This window comes from Poecilia mexicana, unplaced genomic scaffold, assembly GCF_051168715.1.
Source record: "Poecilia mexicana isolate PSO_F unplaced genomic scaffold, ASM5116871v1 scaffold_1, whole genome shotgun sequence".
Taxonomy (NCBI): domain Eukaryota; kingdom Metazoa; phylum Chordata; class Actinopteri; order Cyprinodontiformes; family Poeciliidae; genus Poecilia; species Poecilia mexicana.
Genome location: NW_028263370.1, coordinates 17688153 through 17706260, shown reverse-complemented (window position 1 = coordinate 17706260; position 18108 = coordinate 17688153). Strand labels below are relative to the sequence as shown.

At 37.8% G+C, this 18108-nt stretch overlaps 1 protein-coding gene across 3 annotated transcripts in view; it reads left to right on the top strand.

Annotated features, from left to right (window-relative positions):
• The first annotated feature begins 112 nt into the window (after window positions 1-112).
• The window catches only part of usp34 (ubiquitin specific peptidase 34), a 65514-nt gene continuing 47518 nt past the window's right edge, over window positions 113-18108 (top strand). For 2 of the 3 annotated variants that reach the window (XM_088005730.1, XM_088005725.1), the window contains exons 1-5: window positions 4661-12056; window positions 12714-13260; window positions 14065-14115; window positions 15963-16112; window positions 16303-16370. In XM_088005730.1, coding sequence (XP_087861856.1) covers window positions 11815-12056; window positions 12714-13260; window positions 14065-14115; window positions 15963-16112; window positions 16303-16370 — 1058 coding nt within the window. In that variant the 5' untranslated portion in view covers window positions 4661-11814. Of the gene's footprint in view, window positions 813-4660; window positions 12057-12713; window positions 13261-14064; window positions 14116-15962; window positions 16113-16302; window positions 16371-18108 lie in introns of those variants that run through there. The other variant, XM_088005731.1, reaches the window with a different exon arrangement.

Here is an 18108-nt window from a genome sequence, read left to right as displayed (position 1 = left end):
ATTTTTTAACCATTCAGTGCCTTGAGATTACAATAAAAAGCAGCTTGATCAAGTTTAAACATTGCAGAATTTTACAAAATTACAAAAGGCAAATTAAGTTTTCTTTTTGTATATTTGGGTCAATGAGAACCAAATGTGTGTGTGTGTGTGTGTGTGTATATATATATATATATATATATATATATATATATATACCCCCATTCAATTGATTTCTTATGTACTGTATTTATATATTTTTATTTGAATTGGATTTTTGTTTGCTCATAAATGAAGTTAATTAAAAATGAGGGGAAAAAAAAACTTTTTTTTTTTTTTATTAAATAAAGTTTTAAAAAATTAGGAAAAATATTCCTACGATGTCCTTGAGATCACCTGACAAAGAGTGGTTGTTTAAGAAATATCGCGAGACTGCTGAGCCAAAAACGAACCGACGAAGATAGCACGGAAACTCCCGAACTACCTACATGCTGTATCGACCCCCCTCCCCTCCTTTTTCAACATGGCTGCAGAGTCTTCTCCCAACTAACGCTCAGATTGGTGACTGTGTTGGTTTCTACCTTTCAGTGCCTCTTACCTTTTCGGTGTTCATCGTCTTCACTCGGATGCAAAGCACGTCTTCCGCCCCGCTGTTTGATTTCATTGAGTGGAGTAACCTTCACCAATCACTCCCTGCACTGGGCCTCTTTTTTTTTTTATCTCCAAAACAACTAACAACAGTTTTCAGTGCAATGGTTTGAGTAAGCACAGTCAGTTGCCCTCTTCATGAACAATGTGTGAAAACTGCGCCGAGCTGGTGGAGGTTTTAAATGAATGTAAGTAGGAATCATTTTGTTTGTATTTTGCTGACTGAACTAGCTGGATGAATTAGCATTGTTAGCATGGTGGCTAGCTAAATATAACTTTGTTTTCTCGATTAGCTTGCCTTTCTATCCATGCATATTAACCACATCGACCTCAGTGTTGTGGCATCCTGTGGACATATTTTATAGTGGCTGACACTCGTGTTTTCACATCGGTCTGTCTCGGTTTGCTATGAATACCTTGAAGCCTTTCTTCCTTCCAAAATTGCAGTTAGTTTGGGGCCTGTCTGTCAAACACCACCCTAAAAAACAAGCTCGTAAATACTCTGGAGTCATCATGTGTGTGACATTACAGTAAACACTTCAGTGTTGTTGTCCCCTACGAACAAAGGTGAATTTAAGTGATATAAATATTGTTAGAAGACGGATTTACTAGTTAGCAAGCTGAGTTAGCAGCTTGAGCTAGCGAGCAGGCTGACTTTGTTTGATGTGTTTGTCAGGTCAGTCTGCTAGCTGTCCACTCCGCTGCCACCCATTGTTTTGCGGACTGATGAGGTTGTTGTTCGGAACGGCATTAGATCTTTATAATATGCTATTGCACCAACAACTACTGACAATTAGACGTAAACAAACATTGCTTGTGTTTGTTTCGGAGAGTCCGTGAAATGTTCTTGGAGCTAACGGCGACTAAGCTAGCCAAGAAATTTAACGGCTGCAATAAGGCGCAGACTTTTGTCATAAACACGTCGGTAATCCTCCGTAATTTGCACAAAAATGTTTACTTAGTTCTTCTTTTATGTTATAGTTTTATTTCTTGACCGTTATGCCTTTGTTTTTTTTTGGGCAACTTTGTTAGTTTATGCCATCCCAGATCTGGCTAATGTTAATTTAAGTCATGAATACATAATACCTTTTTATCGCTGACATGTAACTATCGGGTTTTTGCGCTTTAGGTATCCTCAGCCATTTTTTAACTTGCATAATGGTTTTGGAAACCGGTTTATATCATCAACTGGTTGACATTTTGGGATTTTCCTGTCTGTGATGGAGGCTATTGTGTCTGCTTGTAGTGATTTAGGGAAATGTTCTCCTAGAGGCTCCTGTTTATTAAACCTGACTATGGAGAATTTAGTTCAGTTAATTTATATAGCGCCAATTCATAACAAGTCATCTCTAGGCACTTTCCAAAAAGGTAATTTCAGTTCAATTATACACACATTTCAGTTGACCTTACTTACCAGAAAGTTCATTTCCATATTCAAATCAGTTTAAAAAGTTTTCTGTCTAGGTAAATTCTGTTTCTGTTGCTGAGTATTTCAATTACAATTTGGATTTTCCATATTTTCATGGTTGTTTTCTTTCTTTTCAGTCATCACAATGTCCCCAGCACTCTCTGTAACAGGGCATCAAATGCAGGGAACAGAGAAATATATTCTTTCCAGACATGACACTTACAGTACAATGATTTACCCATTATATCAAAGCAGTTCTTTGCTACTGTGATATTGTTCTCTTGTATAGTGTGATGTTTGCACCAGCTGTTAAGTGTTACAGAGGAGATAATAAAGTTGCAGCTGCATTATGATAAATAAGTAAGAAAACACAGTAGTTTCAAGTTTGGAGTTACAAATGAACCAGCACATTTTAAAATATTCTTTATAAGTCATAGTGAATAATACTATAAAAGTGATTTTTGACACTTTCCTGTTCCAACACACCTCACTCAAATGAGCGGTTCATGACCAGGCTTTTGCAAAATTGCTGACAAACCAAGGAGGTAATTCAGATTTTATATTCAGGTGTGTCGGCGGAAAGATTCATTTAAATGCCACTACACGCCTGTGTGTGTGTAATATTCATATAACAAAGGACTGTTTGGATTGTAACACATCTTGGCTAATATATTCCAGGTATTATAATCTCTAGTTTATCATGCTGATGTAGCATTTAGCCTGTTGAACATAGGTTCACAGCAGTAGATGTTCACTTTGCACACAGATGATGTCGCTAAAAATGCTAAATGTCACAAGAAATGCTGACTGATAATGTTTGCTTATCTCTAAAACTAATAGTATAGAGCAGGGGTCCCCAAACTACGGCCCGCGGGCCGAATCCGGCCCACCTCCACATTTGGTCCGGCCCCCTGAACAATACCAGAGAGCATTCAGATTTTTTTTTTTCTTTTCATTTATTGTATTTTCCGGTTTATATGTGGAATTTTCTTCAACCACCAGGGGGCTCTTTAGCAGGAGGGGTCGCCCGTTGCAGCGATACGTAATCGCGTCTGACATATTGAATATGGCATCTCTGCCAGTAAGCTAATACAAATGAATGGACCAAACTTCAGAAAATGCCATTCCACAAAGTATTTTTAGCTAATGTTCGTCAACGACCCACTCACATATAAACGTGAAAGACAACATTTATGACTTTTCATTATATTTTAATTGTAATTTCTGAATAAAGAAAATAAATGTGAACCTATAATAAAATTGATTTTGATAAATCGTTTTTATATATACAGTAATCAACATTTATGAACATATGTACACACACAGATGTCAATATATTAAATAATAAAATATATGTATATATAAAATATATATCTAATTTATTTATTAAACAAATAAAATATTTTTTTGAGATGTCTGATGTTGTTCCTGGGATCTGTTTGAGCCACTGCTCCAGTTTAGGGGTGACTCCCCCGAGGGCCCCGATGACCACATCCTTTTTCCTGATGTTGTGGTCACTTGGTATTGCTACATCCACCACAACGGCTTTCCTCTGTTCTTTATCCACCACCACAATGTCCGGTTGGTTCGACATTACCATCTTGTCTGTCTGGATCTGGAAGTCCCACAGGATCTTAGCTCGGTCATTCTCCACCACCTTTGGGGGTGTCCCCAGAATATGGTGGCTTCCAGTCCATATTCTGCACAGATGTTCCTGTACACTATGCACATGTACATGCCCGTACATGTGGCGGGCATGTACACTATGCCCGCCACTTGGTTATGTCGTTCCATGTACGCTTTCCCTGCCAGCATCTTGCACCCTGCTGTTATATATATATATATATATATATATATATATATATATATATATATATATATATATATGTTCTCAATGCTGCATTCACATCTTCAATGAGACTTTCTGATGGTACTTCACTCAGCCGTTGTAATTGGCGTCGGGGTTGCCTGGTGTTCATTCGGGCCACGATTCTCTCTCTCAGGTCAGTTGCTGTCTCGTTCAGCTTTGATAGTTCGTTCATTACTGGGGCTGCATACCCAGTCTCGGGGTGGGGAGTAGTTAACTCCCCCCTGACCTTACCTTTGGGCTCCTCCCTTATGCCGTAGCATTTGTGTTGTACCTCGTCAATCTCAAGTTGTGATAGCAGTTGCCGTTTGCGGATGTTGGAGCACTGAGCTACTAGTTGTTTGGCAGTCATTGTAGACTGTGGGTGTCGAAGTAACCATTCCACCCTCAGTCTTTGCATGTAACCCCTCTGACTAGGGTTACTTGAGTAGTAGCATTCCAACAGATCCATGTTTTCGTCTCTCGCCCATTTCCGTCTTGTTCCAGTAGCCCATTTTTCATCAAGGTGCTCTGGTTCCCCAGCACCTGACGCAGACCTTGTTTGGCCGGGCGACGTCTGAGCCGGCATGTCATGCTTATCAGTGTCTCTCATTGTATGAGGTAGGCTATATAGCTCCAAGGGTCTTGCCTAGGGACCCACACTGCATAGCTCAATTGCACTGTTCGAACCCCGGTCTCCCAGGTGGTAGACTGGTGTCTTACCCACTGAGCTATACAGTCAGCTATATATGTCGAACCAACCGGACATTGTGGTGGTGGATAAAGAACAGAGGAAAGCCGTTGTGGTGGATGTAGCAATACCAAGTGACCACAACATCAGGAAAAAGGAGCATGAGAAACTGGAGAAATACCAGGGCCTCAGAGAGGAACTGGAGAAGGCCTGGAAGGTGAAGACCACAGTGGTGCCTGTGGTCATCGGGGCCCTCGGGGCAGTCACCCCCAAACTGGAGCAGTGGCTCAAACAGATCCCAGGAACAACATCAGACATCTCAGTCCAGAAATGTGCAGTTCTAGGCACAGCCAAGATACTGCGCAGAACCCTCAAGCTCCCAGGCCTCTGGTAGAGGACCCGAGCTCAGAGGATGAAAGAGACCACCCACGGAGGGTGAGAGGGGAATTTTTTATATATAATTTCCTTTTTTCTGCTGAAGAACTGTTTGTGTGTGCAAATATGCACACACAAACACACACGTATATAAATATAATGTGTGTGTGCATATTTACTGAATGTGGAATATGTGCCAGTAAGGTAATACAAGTGAATGGACTGAACTTGATAAAGTTCTACAAAGTATTTTAAGTTAATACCTGCCATTGACACACTTTCTCACACACATTAATATATTTGGCAATCAAAGAAATTACTAAAGAGATCGTTTCTAACTTTAAAGAGCACAATGTTTTTATTTGATAGAAACGATTCTGATAATTTTTATGACATTGATGAACAGACACACATTTACAGTGTTTTATTAAATAATATATTGACATAATTCCATAATTTAATGTACATTTAACATTTCAAGACAAGACACAAATAATTTTCCTGTTTTTTTATACATTATTGAGAAATGACTTGATTTATAAATCAGTCATTGTCAAACATTAAACTACATATATTTCTTACTTTTTTCCAGAGAATTTACATTATGTCAACTCTGCTATTGACAGCAAAGAGTGAAAAGAATTCCAACAGAGTAAATTATTCTTATTTCATTATATAAGCTACATTAATACACTAATACTTCAGATTGAGATATTTAAAAATACACAAAAAGTGAAAGAATAAAACATTTATTTATTATACTGGGAACACTGGTCACAGGCAGGGCTTCAGTTTGCTGGTCACACTGGGAGAACTCAATGGCTTCTGAGACGTCCTGGTTCACAGGCTGAAGCCAAGGATAAAAGAGAGATTATCCAAAAGTGTAAATAGAAAATACATACGATATGTTTCGTATATGTTTCTTTCACATTCAGAAAAAGACATTTTCAGCATGTTGGGCTCTGACTCGTAGCATCTTTATAGCTAAATACCGACATGATGAAACTGAGCTGGAAACAGAAGAACAGCTTTTACGTACGACTCAGCGCTCCATGAGGCGTCTACGTATTGATGTCTATGCTGTAAACTGTGGGTGTTTTGTTTTGCATGGCGCATTGCTGCCATCTGTTGGACTTTTAGGGAACTGCTTGACTTTTATGTTATTTAATCAGTACGGTTTGTTAGCGGTAGAGCAGATGAACACACGTGTCTGTTATGAACGCCGCATTCCAGGTTGAATTCTTCGAAGAAATGCCTGTAAGTAGCAGCTTATACTTCAAAACGAGCCTTTATGTTAACATATGAGAAATTAATATATTATAGTTACATTTCCTCAATGGAATATATACTAGTTAGTCCCAGTGACCGTTTCACTCATGGTTTTTGCCCATGTGCTTTCTGGGTAAAAATCAATCGAGAAACGCGGACCCCCACCAGAGAAGGGAAAAGTTATGTGGCCCTCACAGGAAAAAGTTTGGGGACCACTGGTATAGAGCATCAATAAATATCTGGATATTGGATTGTAATTACTGTACACTGTTAAGCAGTACCGTTGTGTTTATTGTGCCTTTTATGCACTGAATTAGTTCAGTTTATGTTGAGCTGATTATATTTTTAGAACAGTAGCTGATTTTGTGTGTTTCTGACTGCATGCAGTGAGAGTTACTGTTCCACAAAGACACTCTTATAACAGTCGGAGCTGCTGTTTCTAACCTGCAGAAGGCAAATCTGAGTTTATTTCAACTTCAGATTATCTGTTAAGTAGTTTTTGGAGCTTAGATTTAAACTTGGCTTTTACTCAGTTTTATTTTGGTGGTTATATTAGGCCGTAAACCGGTGTAGAGTTTGCAAACAAAAATATACAATGTTTTATAGTTATTAGTAGAGGATGTAGTAGACTTTGTTTTTAGTTTTTAAAGGTTTTGTTGGGTCTAGAGGCCTTTATTTGACAGTCGGACAGGAAATTGGGTTAAGAGAGAGAAAGGGAAGACATGTGCCAAAGGTCGGTGGGCCGAGACTCAAACCCGCAACTGCTGAGTCGAGGACTAAGGCCTCTGTAAATGGGTCTTGTTTCACTTTTTTTTGACTGATCGAGTCAAAAAAATTCTTTCTATTTTACCCAAAATTACATATTCAGTCAGCTGTATTTAATTTCTATTCATTTCAATTAATATTCAACCAAAACAAGCCGAACAGAAAATCCACATCTTGCATTCATACATAAAATAATCACTTTCTAAGATGGTTAATTGTGGCCGCAGCCCTAAATCGTTCTGTATTATTAGTCAGGATGGAACAAAAGATTCAGATTAGTACTGATTGACTCTTTGCCACCTTGTCAGTCTGTAAATGCAAATCTCCTCTGAATGTTTCGGCTTATTAGACAGCAGATTTTACTACATCACACGGAGAAACGGCGTATAATAACTGGAGCAACAGAACGGAGGGTGCTTCACCATGGGGTGCCGTCAGCTGTGACCGCTCTGTCAACAAGACTGGCAGGTCCATATGCTGTGTCTGAAGGTGACCTGTGACCTTAGGTCTGCAGCAGCAGCATGCGTTTTTGAGAAATGGAGCAGGAGAATCCAGTTTAATAACATGCAGGACTGTTGTATGCAGAGTTGCATGCAACTGTCTCTTCCCAACTTTACAACCGCCAATCTAAGTAACCTGCATAAATATTGTGATTAATATCCGTTTTATTTATTCATGCATCTGTGTCTTTAAGTGAGAGATAATCTGATGGATTTACTCTCACAGTCTGTAAACAATGCTAACACAAAGCTTTGGAGATATAAATCCAGCTTTAACGTGAAATAAAAGTGAAACTTTTCTCACTTGGCGCCTCATGTGAGCCAATCAGGCTTTCTGTGTTTGAGCCCAAAAGATCAGAGCAAAAAACTAAAATATTTTTCTGCTAAAAAAAAAAAAAAAAAAAAAAAAGAGCAGCTTCTGGTTTACAAATCACTTCTCTTGAATCGGTTTAGTTGGTTTTGTGAAATGAATGGATTAGAGAGGGCGTGCAGTGCAGCTGCTGTATTTAAATCTTGTTTGAGTTTGTTCTGACTTATTCAGGACTCTTTGTGCTTCAAGAAGCTGGAGCAGAAGTTGAATGTGTTTTATTTGCTCTCATACGTTCAGGAATCACAATGTGGATGTAGTACGCATGACAAATATACAACACTTTAACATTATGCATAAATATGTGTTGTTAGCCAGATGATTTTATGTTTTCATCTTGATTAGAGATTAATCACTCTGATATTAATCTCTGTACTGGCAAAATGTTTGAAAATTTCTAGATCGGCTATCTAGATGTGCCTGATCCATAAGGGCAGATCTAGTCAGTCTAATTCTATGCTTTGAGCTCTGAGCGGTGTAATGCTTTATTATTTTACATTATATTTATAATTCCTAATTTCACTTTCTGAACTATTTAAAAGATTTGTTGCAGTTTATTTATACTCAACATAGTCAACCGATTGTTTTTGTCAGTTTTCTTTATTTATTTTACATCGGCTGTTTTACTCCCAGTTTCACTGACTGAACAAATTAAAGTTGTTTTTAAATGTTTGACCAAGCCTGTGAAGCTATTGGTGTATTTAGGTAAAAAAAAAAAAAGTAACCTTTTAAGTCAATTCAACTCTGTTTTCCTGTATCGGATCGGTATCGGCCGATACTAAAGCTAACATATCGGTATCAGAAGTGAGAAAGTGGATCGGTGCATCTCTAATTGTGACCAATAGAAAGCTCTGTCAGTTTTTTTGCATTCTTAGAAAAGATGAAAAACATTTTCATTGTTAACCTCAAAATTTATTCCAACTCCAGAAATGTCACTAAAATGAGGCTTAATTTGCTCCCGAAGCTTTTCACAAATCATTTCTTAAAGACATCCATACAGAGTTGAGGCTTAATCTTTTTTTCCCCATTTTCAACGTACAGTTTGAAGATGACGTCAGTACATTATTCACTGGCAAATGGAGCCAATTTTTATCAGTGCAAACTGTTTGGATGTTTCTTTTCTACCTGAAACGAGTTCTTAGACTCGTTCCAGTACTTTTTAATTGCATTTTCTTATTGCAGTATTGGTTTTTCATGTCCAATGTTTCACAGCATCTGGACAAAAACGTATAATTACTTCAGGGAAACAAGTCTTGGAAAACTGTTCATGCTCAATGAACTTGCATAGGGCCAAGACTCTGATGCATTTATTTTAATTAATTAATTAAATAGCTAAAAATTTGAATATGTTAACATTTTCATTAATTTTCTTTTTTTCTTTGTTCATTACATGTTGGGGATGTTTTTAGTTTGCCTTTAAATCTGACGAACAAGCAACATTCGCAAATGGCTTCACACAGTTGAAACTGTTTATAATAACAGATCAGCCCTACACTGTATTGATAAATCAAGCAGAAAGGGCTGAACTTTTCAAATGTTGGCGTCAGATGTTTTTTTAGGCTAAAAGAATGCTGTTTTATTTAATTTCAGCCAATAAAATGTTTAGTTTAAAAAGGATTTTGTTTATTTGCATCTTTTAATGTATTTCTAACAAGTTTTCCCCTAGTGTATTATAAGCCTGGCGGGCCACCAGGCTAAGCATTGCTCGTTTATCTAAGTCTTTTTAAAATGTTTGCATTTTTTTAAGACTTTATAGTTGGTGTTCAGGTATTAATCTTTCAATAGCACATAATTATCTAGTGATCAAATTTCCTGTGAACTTTAAACATTTTTTAACTCAAAAACACGACTGGCGGCTGGATGAATGACTGTCCTGCCACCCAACCACCAGGCTTAGCGAGTTTTCTGGGGGAAACCTTGTATAATGTTACTTAAAAAAAAAAGCTTAAGTGAAAAATGAGCATAATTAATTGTCCTAGACTAAATACATTCCAGCTGAACGGCATCTACTATGGCTTCACTAACACCTAAACATCTCAGGATGTGAATATTTAAGATGCCTGTATTGAGATCTGTAATTTCTTTGTGTATCCCTCCACTCCGTGCAACACCTGTTAGCCCGCTGCAGGAACTCCTCATGGAGGGCTTGAAATTCCTGAGCTGCATGTGTCGCGGTCCGTACGACGAGCTTCTGTTCTCACTTGGAGCTGGAAACGATCCCGCCTGTGGGACCAGAGTGCCGGGCCGAACCCTGCTGGTTCTGTTTCATGTTGGGAGTCTTTGGTGGCAAATTGAGGACGATGGTTCAGGGAGGTCACTTGACTCCGTCAGGCTGGGTGGGAGCTTTGTGGCGCTGCATGGAGGCCAGAACAATGACTGTAATATGAGAAGCAAGCCACTCTCGGGCCATTAAAAGCCATTGGTATGACTAGAGCGGGATTTATTTATTTTTTATTGACAGACAAGAACATATAAAGATGAACAAAAAGTTCACATGTTTTCATCTATGTATGTATTACAATTAGGCCTGTCGCAATAACCAATAAAACAATTAATTGCATGAATTAAAATGAGCTCAAATGTTTATGTATGTGTGATTTATTGTTTTTCTCTTTCTACCAAAAACTGGGCGATAAAAGTTTTCAGTCTGGTGTTTTGGTCTCAACTAATCCGTTTTTTTGAAGGACTTTGTAATTAATTTCATTTGTTGTTTTTGTTCATGTAATTTAGATATTTAAAGATGTCTTCCAGTTGCAGTCTTACATTTTCATTTAAAGTTTATTAATCTTTGACAATGTGTTCTTGCACAGTTATGCCACTACCATTAGTTATCATTTATCGCAATAACTCCTGGGACAATTTATCGTCCAGCTAAGTTAGTTATTCTGACTGGTCTAATAATAACGGCTAAAAATGAGTTTGCAGCTGATGCTAAGGTGAATTTATTCCCCTCTGCCTGCTTAATTCTGTTAAGTTTAACCACATTTACAGCTCACTACTCTGAAGAGAGTAGTGCATTAGATGCAGGTCAAAGATTTCTGGGCTGTAAGGAAAAAATGTTGAACGTTATCTAGAAATCTCCACATCTGGCAGAAGAAACGGATGCCTGGAAGTGACATTAGTAAGAGATTTTATCTGTTCTGTGAAGGACTCGGATGTTTAGAGAACATTAGTGAGCAAAAAGCGTCTCGAAGGCCAAGAGACACAGCGGACGGATCGGGGGAAAAGTTGTATAAAAGTTTAAATTAGAGTTGGGTTATAATAATATTTATAACGAGTAATGGCGCAGAAATCACAGTTTTATGGTCTTTTTTCAATCTTGTACACTGTCTTTGACTTTCCGATGTCGATTTTTAGCAACTCAAGTCAACAACCATTTTGTAAATTTTACCCTGGTCAACAGCCAAAAACTGTCTGGTTTTTTTCAACTGTTTTAGGGTAACTTTGATGTGCTGAATCAAAAAGATCACATTGGTTTTTCTCAGTCATGTCAACTCCCTGAACTATGGATGCAACATGAGCTTCAAAATGCATGACTTGTTCTCACATATGGAACTGATAATGTCACAAAAATGTCATCAATTTAGTCAGAAGTTCGGATTTCTCTAAATCAAATTAGAATAAAAACCTGACCTGATTTAGAAAATGGATCTTATCTTTGGATTTAGCTGTGCAAAATATTCCTAATTCATTTGAAAAAAAAAAAGGCAACTTCCAACAAATATTTTTTGTAAAGCAGTGTTATTTTAAATTATTTTAGATCTCTGTCCTCACTGAAATAATCCGTTTTGGAGGCTTACAGCAGTATTTCTGTGTAAAGGGTTATACTGCAGGGTAAAAATATTTTCTTCATTAAAAGTCACACTTTTTAATAAAAGTGATGTGTCATAACATGCACACTGCTCTGTTTATGGCGTTTTTCTTTTATTGGCATTGCAGCATGTAGATGGTAAAAAAAAACTGAATATAATGTTTACATTTATGCGACACTTGGGAGGACAGCAAGCTTTATTTGATTTTTGTTTTGGGGTGTTTTCATTAAAAGTAAAAAAAAAACTAAAACAAGTGTTTTGTATTTTTAAGGTTTTCCATTCGGTTGTGGTTTGTGTTTTTTCCTCAGTATCTGATGCAGACGGCAGTGAAGGAGGCTTCCAGCTGAAGAAGGAACATGCGTTGCGAGTGCTGGGCTACATCAGCTCCTGGTCTCAGAGGTCAGTCTTCTTCCTGCTGGATGAATCCCATCGATTCTGCGGGGAGGCCAACATGAAAAAAGGAACAAAAAAGCGAAAAGAATGTATTTTTTCAGGATGTTTTCTCTATATAACATAAATGTTTCCTAGGAGCAAATCCCGTGGAACAGACACATTCTGCTTATCAAAATAAAAGCACTTCCTGTTGTGTTCATTTGAGTGACCTCCTTAAAGACATGCAGTGTTTCCTAGAAATATGCCTGCTAAAAAAATCTGTGCAGTTTGTGTATTTACACTGAGATTGATGTTAGCATCACTAACTGTAGCTGCAGTCGGGCATCTTTGATAGATGGAGAGATAAAATCTTTATTTCAGACTCGAGGTCCAACCACAAAAAACAAAATAAGAACCAACCGGATATTCATATCCACAATCATGCAAAAATAGTTTAATAACAAACGACTGTACCAGTGTCTCCAGAGCTGGAAGACTGTTTCCTTGTATGTTGTTCCTACTTTCTCTGACTTCATTTGCCAACACATTTTTATATTAAACAGCTAAATGTTAGTGTTCTAAAAGAGTGGAGACAAAATGGATTACTTCCTGGCCATCCCGGTACCAGTCAAAATGAAAACCGTAATCTTTTGTCTTCTTCTTCTTCTTCTGTGTTGTTTCCAGGCAATGTCTGTGCTGCTTCAAAGAGTACAAGCACTTGGAGGTTTTTAATCAGCTGGTGTACGCCCTCATAAACCTGGTCATCACTCAGATCAACAGCCTGAGAAACCAGCTTTGCAGCGCCCAGAACCTCACGCAAAAAGGGTCTGGGACCGAAGAGGGCAGGCCCGACTGGGCCGCCGGCGAGTCTGCACCCGGCTCGCTCCCCCAGCCGGCCTCCCCCGGCGAGGACGAACCCGTCAATGTGGAAAGGGACTCTGCTGAAGAGGACGCCAACACACCCGACCCAAACCAGAAGAAGACTCAGAGCCACGAGCAGGACACAATCCGGCCAGATGGAGGCCAAGCGAACCCGCTGGGACCTCTGGACGGTGGCAGCGAGTCTGGGAATGGGGAGAACTCTGCTGGAGGCGGAGGCGACAACCTGGACCCCTTCAGCTCTTGGACCACAGAGGAGAAAGAAAAACTGCTGCTGTGTGCGGCCAAGATTTTTCAGATCCAGTTTCCTCTCTACACGGCCTACAAACACAACACACACCCCACCATAGAGGTGAGAACAAGTCCTACATGTAACTAACCCAAACGTCCTACTGAGCTTCAAAGTGTGGGAAGAAAGCAATGAAGGAGTTAGTGAGCATTTTGCTTTTAATAATGTAATGCATTTTATTTTGTAATGTAACTTCATTTTACCATGTTTTCCTTAAAAAAACTCAACATGAAAAGCTAAACACCAAACACTGACACAGTCGTTGCTTCAAATTAAACAAATTTCCTGATCGTTAGGAAGTGAGCACAGGCTTTTACTTTGTGCAGGTTTTTTATGTTTCATATATTTTGGTGTTGAGCATTTTTTAAAAGGAAAATTAAAATACAAATTTAAATCCTTTTGAAATGATTTAAAAGGAAGAGATTCTTAGTTTTGCGCATATTGTTTGAGTTTTTAAATAAAAAAATATCTTGAACAACTCGCCATGTTCAAAGGGAAAAAAGTAGCAGCTTATACTCCGAAAAATACGGTATTTTCTTTGACGCTCTCTGCGTATTGTGTGATTTGTATGTATTTATATTTAAATTTTTTTCTTTTCTTCTGGTGACTGCTTATAAAGGAAATTTAAAAAATCTTTGTTTTGTAGTTACACATTTGTTTGACCAAATAAATAAAAAAAACTCTTCTGTAATATCGCTATTGACTATTGTAGAAACTATTGTAAAATGTTTATTGTACTATCATTTTTTGGCAGTATCACCCAGGCCATGTAAAAGCGATTTTTAGATTACTTTTGGTATTTGCCATTCATGTTTTATTAACCTGCTGGTGCCATTCTTGTTTTTTCTTTTTTATTATTATTTCCAGGACATATCTGCTCATGAAAGCAACATCCTGGGCTCCTTCTGCGACATGAATGTAAGAACCTTTGTTACTTTTTCTTCCTCAAATTATACAATTACACCTCTTAGTTAGTTCCTCACAAATAACTTTAACCTCATTAAAACATAATTGACATATTTGACAGTTGAAACATATTTCAACTGCCTTTGAAATAAGGGCAGTTGGTGTTTTGTTTAGTCTGTGATTTGTATATATATATATATTTTTTTTTCATGTTATTCACTGTTGGGACGAGTTTTATGGGTGCGGTTCATAAACTGAGCTGCAAATGGGAGATTTTTTTTTTTTTTTTTGGTGTTTTAGCCAGAATTTCTAAACACCAGCTGGCATTTCAGGACCACACAGCTGGTAAAAACGCAGCTGCTTCTATAGATTTTACATTTGGTCCAAAATGCTCATAATTTAGTAGTTTCGCGTAAGTAGTTACTGTAATTACTGTAAATATTTGTAACAAATGTCACCAGTTTTGTTTGCATCCCATTCAGTTTTTTTAAGTGAAATCAGGTTTACTTCAAATCTGCACATGAGTTGTATTTTGTATTTTCCAGCAGTCTCTTGTGTCATGCATCTTTTTCATTCTGCGTTTGATTTAGACGTCATACTACGAGGCACAGACTGTTAGTTTTCTGACGTTTGGCCAGAGAAACCTGAAACTCAAAGTACTGAATGTCCATATTTGGACATTGTGTAAAGTTTCGGCTTCCAGTTTATTATCTCTGTTTTGTTCCATGAATCAGCAAGATTTAAATTCATCCTGTAAGCTATGATTTCTACTTTTTATGAAAAAGAGCCTTCGTGTTTCCTGTTTTGAGATATGTGACAGATATTTGTGTTTTTCAGATGATTTAAAGATGTTTTTTCAGTTTTGTGGATAAATTCATTGCTTAAAATTTGAATTCAAGATTATACAATTAATTGTTCACACTACAATATTATCTATGTCAAACATGAATGTCCCTAAAAGGTTTTATTTAAATAGTCAGAACTGACTGACATCATAGTTTTCGTTCTCGTTTCTGTTGTGTTTGGGCCGTCGAGTCTTTTTGCTTTGTTTGGTTAACTGTTGCTGAAGTTTCTTACCTTCCATTGTTTTGTCAGTGAAAACAGTGCAGTAGGTGTAACGTAATCTCTGTGGTAACAATGCTTCCTTGCTGCTTTGTTTCCATCTGGTCAATATGTTGCAGGTCAGAATCAGTTCACCAGAAACGGGAGTTTTTTCCTCCCGTTCCTGCACTAAATTATCTCGTGTGTATTTCCTCGTTTAGTTGCGGTTCTGTTCATTTAGCGGGGCATGAAAGCAGTTCTGTGAACAAAACTTTGTGTTTCAAAACGATTATTGATTGTACACGTCCTCCCACCTCCATTTCCTGTGTAAATATTCCTCAGCTTATCCGGAAATGATGATCTGAAACAAACATGAGAACATTTTAAAGGTTCATGAAAAAGCATTAGCCAAACTTTTATTATGTTTTTGACGTTGGTTTAAAACTGTCAAAATAAACTTTCTTCTCAACACTTGGGTTAGCATTTAGCATCATGTTACAAGTCGAGCTTATATTAAAACAAAATGAGGATTTCAAGGAGAGTTTTCCACTCCAGGTTAGATATTACCTGCTTACAACTTTTTAACAAAACTTTGCTTCAGAAATCCTGGAATAACTATTTTCACCTTTGGTTAATTTCTGGATTTTTAAAAATGTTTTCTTTATGGATGAAGGAATTGTTTTCAGAACTAAGTTTGAGCCAAAGCTTAAGGTAAACAAAATGTGTATTTGTAAGGCCTATTTGATTTGTTGGTCATTTTTGTTTATGTTAGGATGCAAAATGAACATATTATGACTTTATTTTGATTCTTAATGCAGGACGTGGAGGTGCCGCTTCACCTCCTTCGCTACGTCTGTCTGTTTTGTGGGAAACACGGCCTCTCCCTGATGAAGGAATGCTTTGAGCTGGGCACACCAGAGAGCCTCCCCTTCCCCATCGCTCATGCCTTTATCACAATTGTCTCAAATGTGAGTCAGATGTTCTGTTAGTTGCACTCTTACTCATATACTGAGGAAAATACTCTAAGTTGGAAAAAGCAGCATTTTTTTCTTTAATTCCATATTGTCTCCAGCAAACTTCCATTTTCTCATACTATTACTAATTCTGTGTGCGACATTATGAATAATTAGTATGATTCTTTTTTTAACCCTCCCACAGATACGAATATGGTTGCACATTCCTGCAGTTATGCAGCACATCATACCCTTCCGCACCTATGTAATACGGTAAGTTACAAACATGCTGATTCACTTTCATTAGAAAATAAAACCACACTGGACAGTTTTTGCATTTTTTTTAACAAGCTGTAGTTCCTTCTTGTTGGTTTAACATAAAACCTGTTTTCCCTACAGACTGAGATGTAATCAAATTATTTAAAATGATCCAAGTCTTTTTGTTAATTTTAGTAAAGTTTATCTGTGGAGGTACCTAAGAGTTTTTAGCTTCTTACACTTGATTGTTGGCGTAGGATTGTCTGCTGCTGTGTACGGTGGCCGACGGGTGCAAATTTGCTGCAAACTGCTAAACGTGCAGCAAGCAAATGAATGATGCAACGTCCAAAGCGCAGCAAATAAATGCAAGAGAAAAATGATGCAAAAAAAAAAACCAACAACAAAAAGCTGAAATCACAGAACATGGATGCAAAAAGAAAAAATACAATCTACAAAACAAAAGCAAACTAAGATGCTGCAATAACAGGAAACAGAAGAAAAAGGGAAAATGCTGCACACGGTAAAAACAGCAATTATGAAACGCTACAAACTCCAGTCCACTAGGGGGAGTCGACGATCAAATCATATGGAGAAAGCCTCACAGTAAAGATGGGATATTATAATTTAATGGGATGTCTAGAAGTAAATTGGAGGAAGAAAGAAAAGGCACGCTACTCCTCATGTTTTTACAAAATTATAAAACAGCAACACAGTTACGTGAGGTATATTACCAACTCCACACTCCCCCTAGTGGTCTGGAGCATTTCTGTTCACCAAGTTTGCAGCGTTTCACACTTGCTGTTGTTTTTGCTATTTGCAGCATTCTCCATTTTGCTTCCATTTACTTTTTCATCTTGTGTAATTGCTACATTTTTTATTTTTATTTTTTTTAATTTGTGTCTTTCACTGTTTGCTGCGCGTTTCCATCTCTTGGCCACTGTAACTGTGGCTGAAATCTTACTTGACGAACTGTTACAACTTTTTGTTATTTGGCAGCTACATAAATGATTGACCTAAGATCACATCTGGCGTTAAGGTTTACTTATGCTGATGATGTGCAACTTTATATCTCTGTCTCACCACATTTACCTACTTGGTATGTTCAGAAAATCAGTGAGTGAATAATGCAGGATTATTTTTGGGCCTGAAATGTAAACTTAATACATTCAACTGAAACTCGGTGAGGCTAAAAAAATGGAGAGAAAAAATTCACTGTATTGTCTCACTGATTGCAAAAGGACAGATTTCCGTATTGCTGTGTTGAGCACTGAATGGTTGTAAGTCTAAATACATTAGCTGGACAGCCATGCAGACCCTCAGGTTATTGGAGACCTTTCGATGCTTTCAGGACCAGAACTGAGCTGCAAAGGCAACATTTAGATTTCATGCCCTTTCCAAAAACCTGAGACACTCAAACCGCTGACTCCTGTAAATCAGAACAGAAGATATGACTATTTATGCAGCTTTTCCCACAAAGGGCAATGATTACTTTCAGTGTAAATAAGCATTTCCTTTCTTTCTTATTTGGTGCTACGTGAGTTAGCACGTTTTTTAAAAGGTAATAATTGTTGCAAGTCATTTTAAACACTGTTGAATTACCCCGTTTTCTGCTGGTTCTTGCCTTCTCCGATAATTAAGGAGCTGACCTTTTATCGAATGCTGCATTAAAACAGCTGCTCTGGCCAGAGTCTGTGCGCTTTCGGCCGATCCGATTAGCGACTCCACCAAACCTGATTTAGGAATCCTGCTTGCT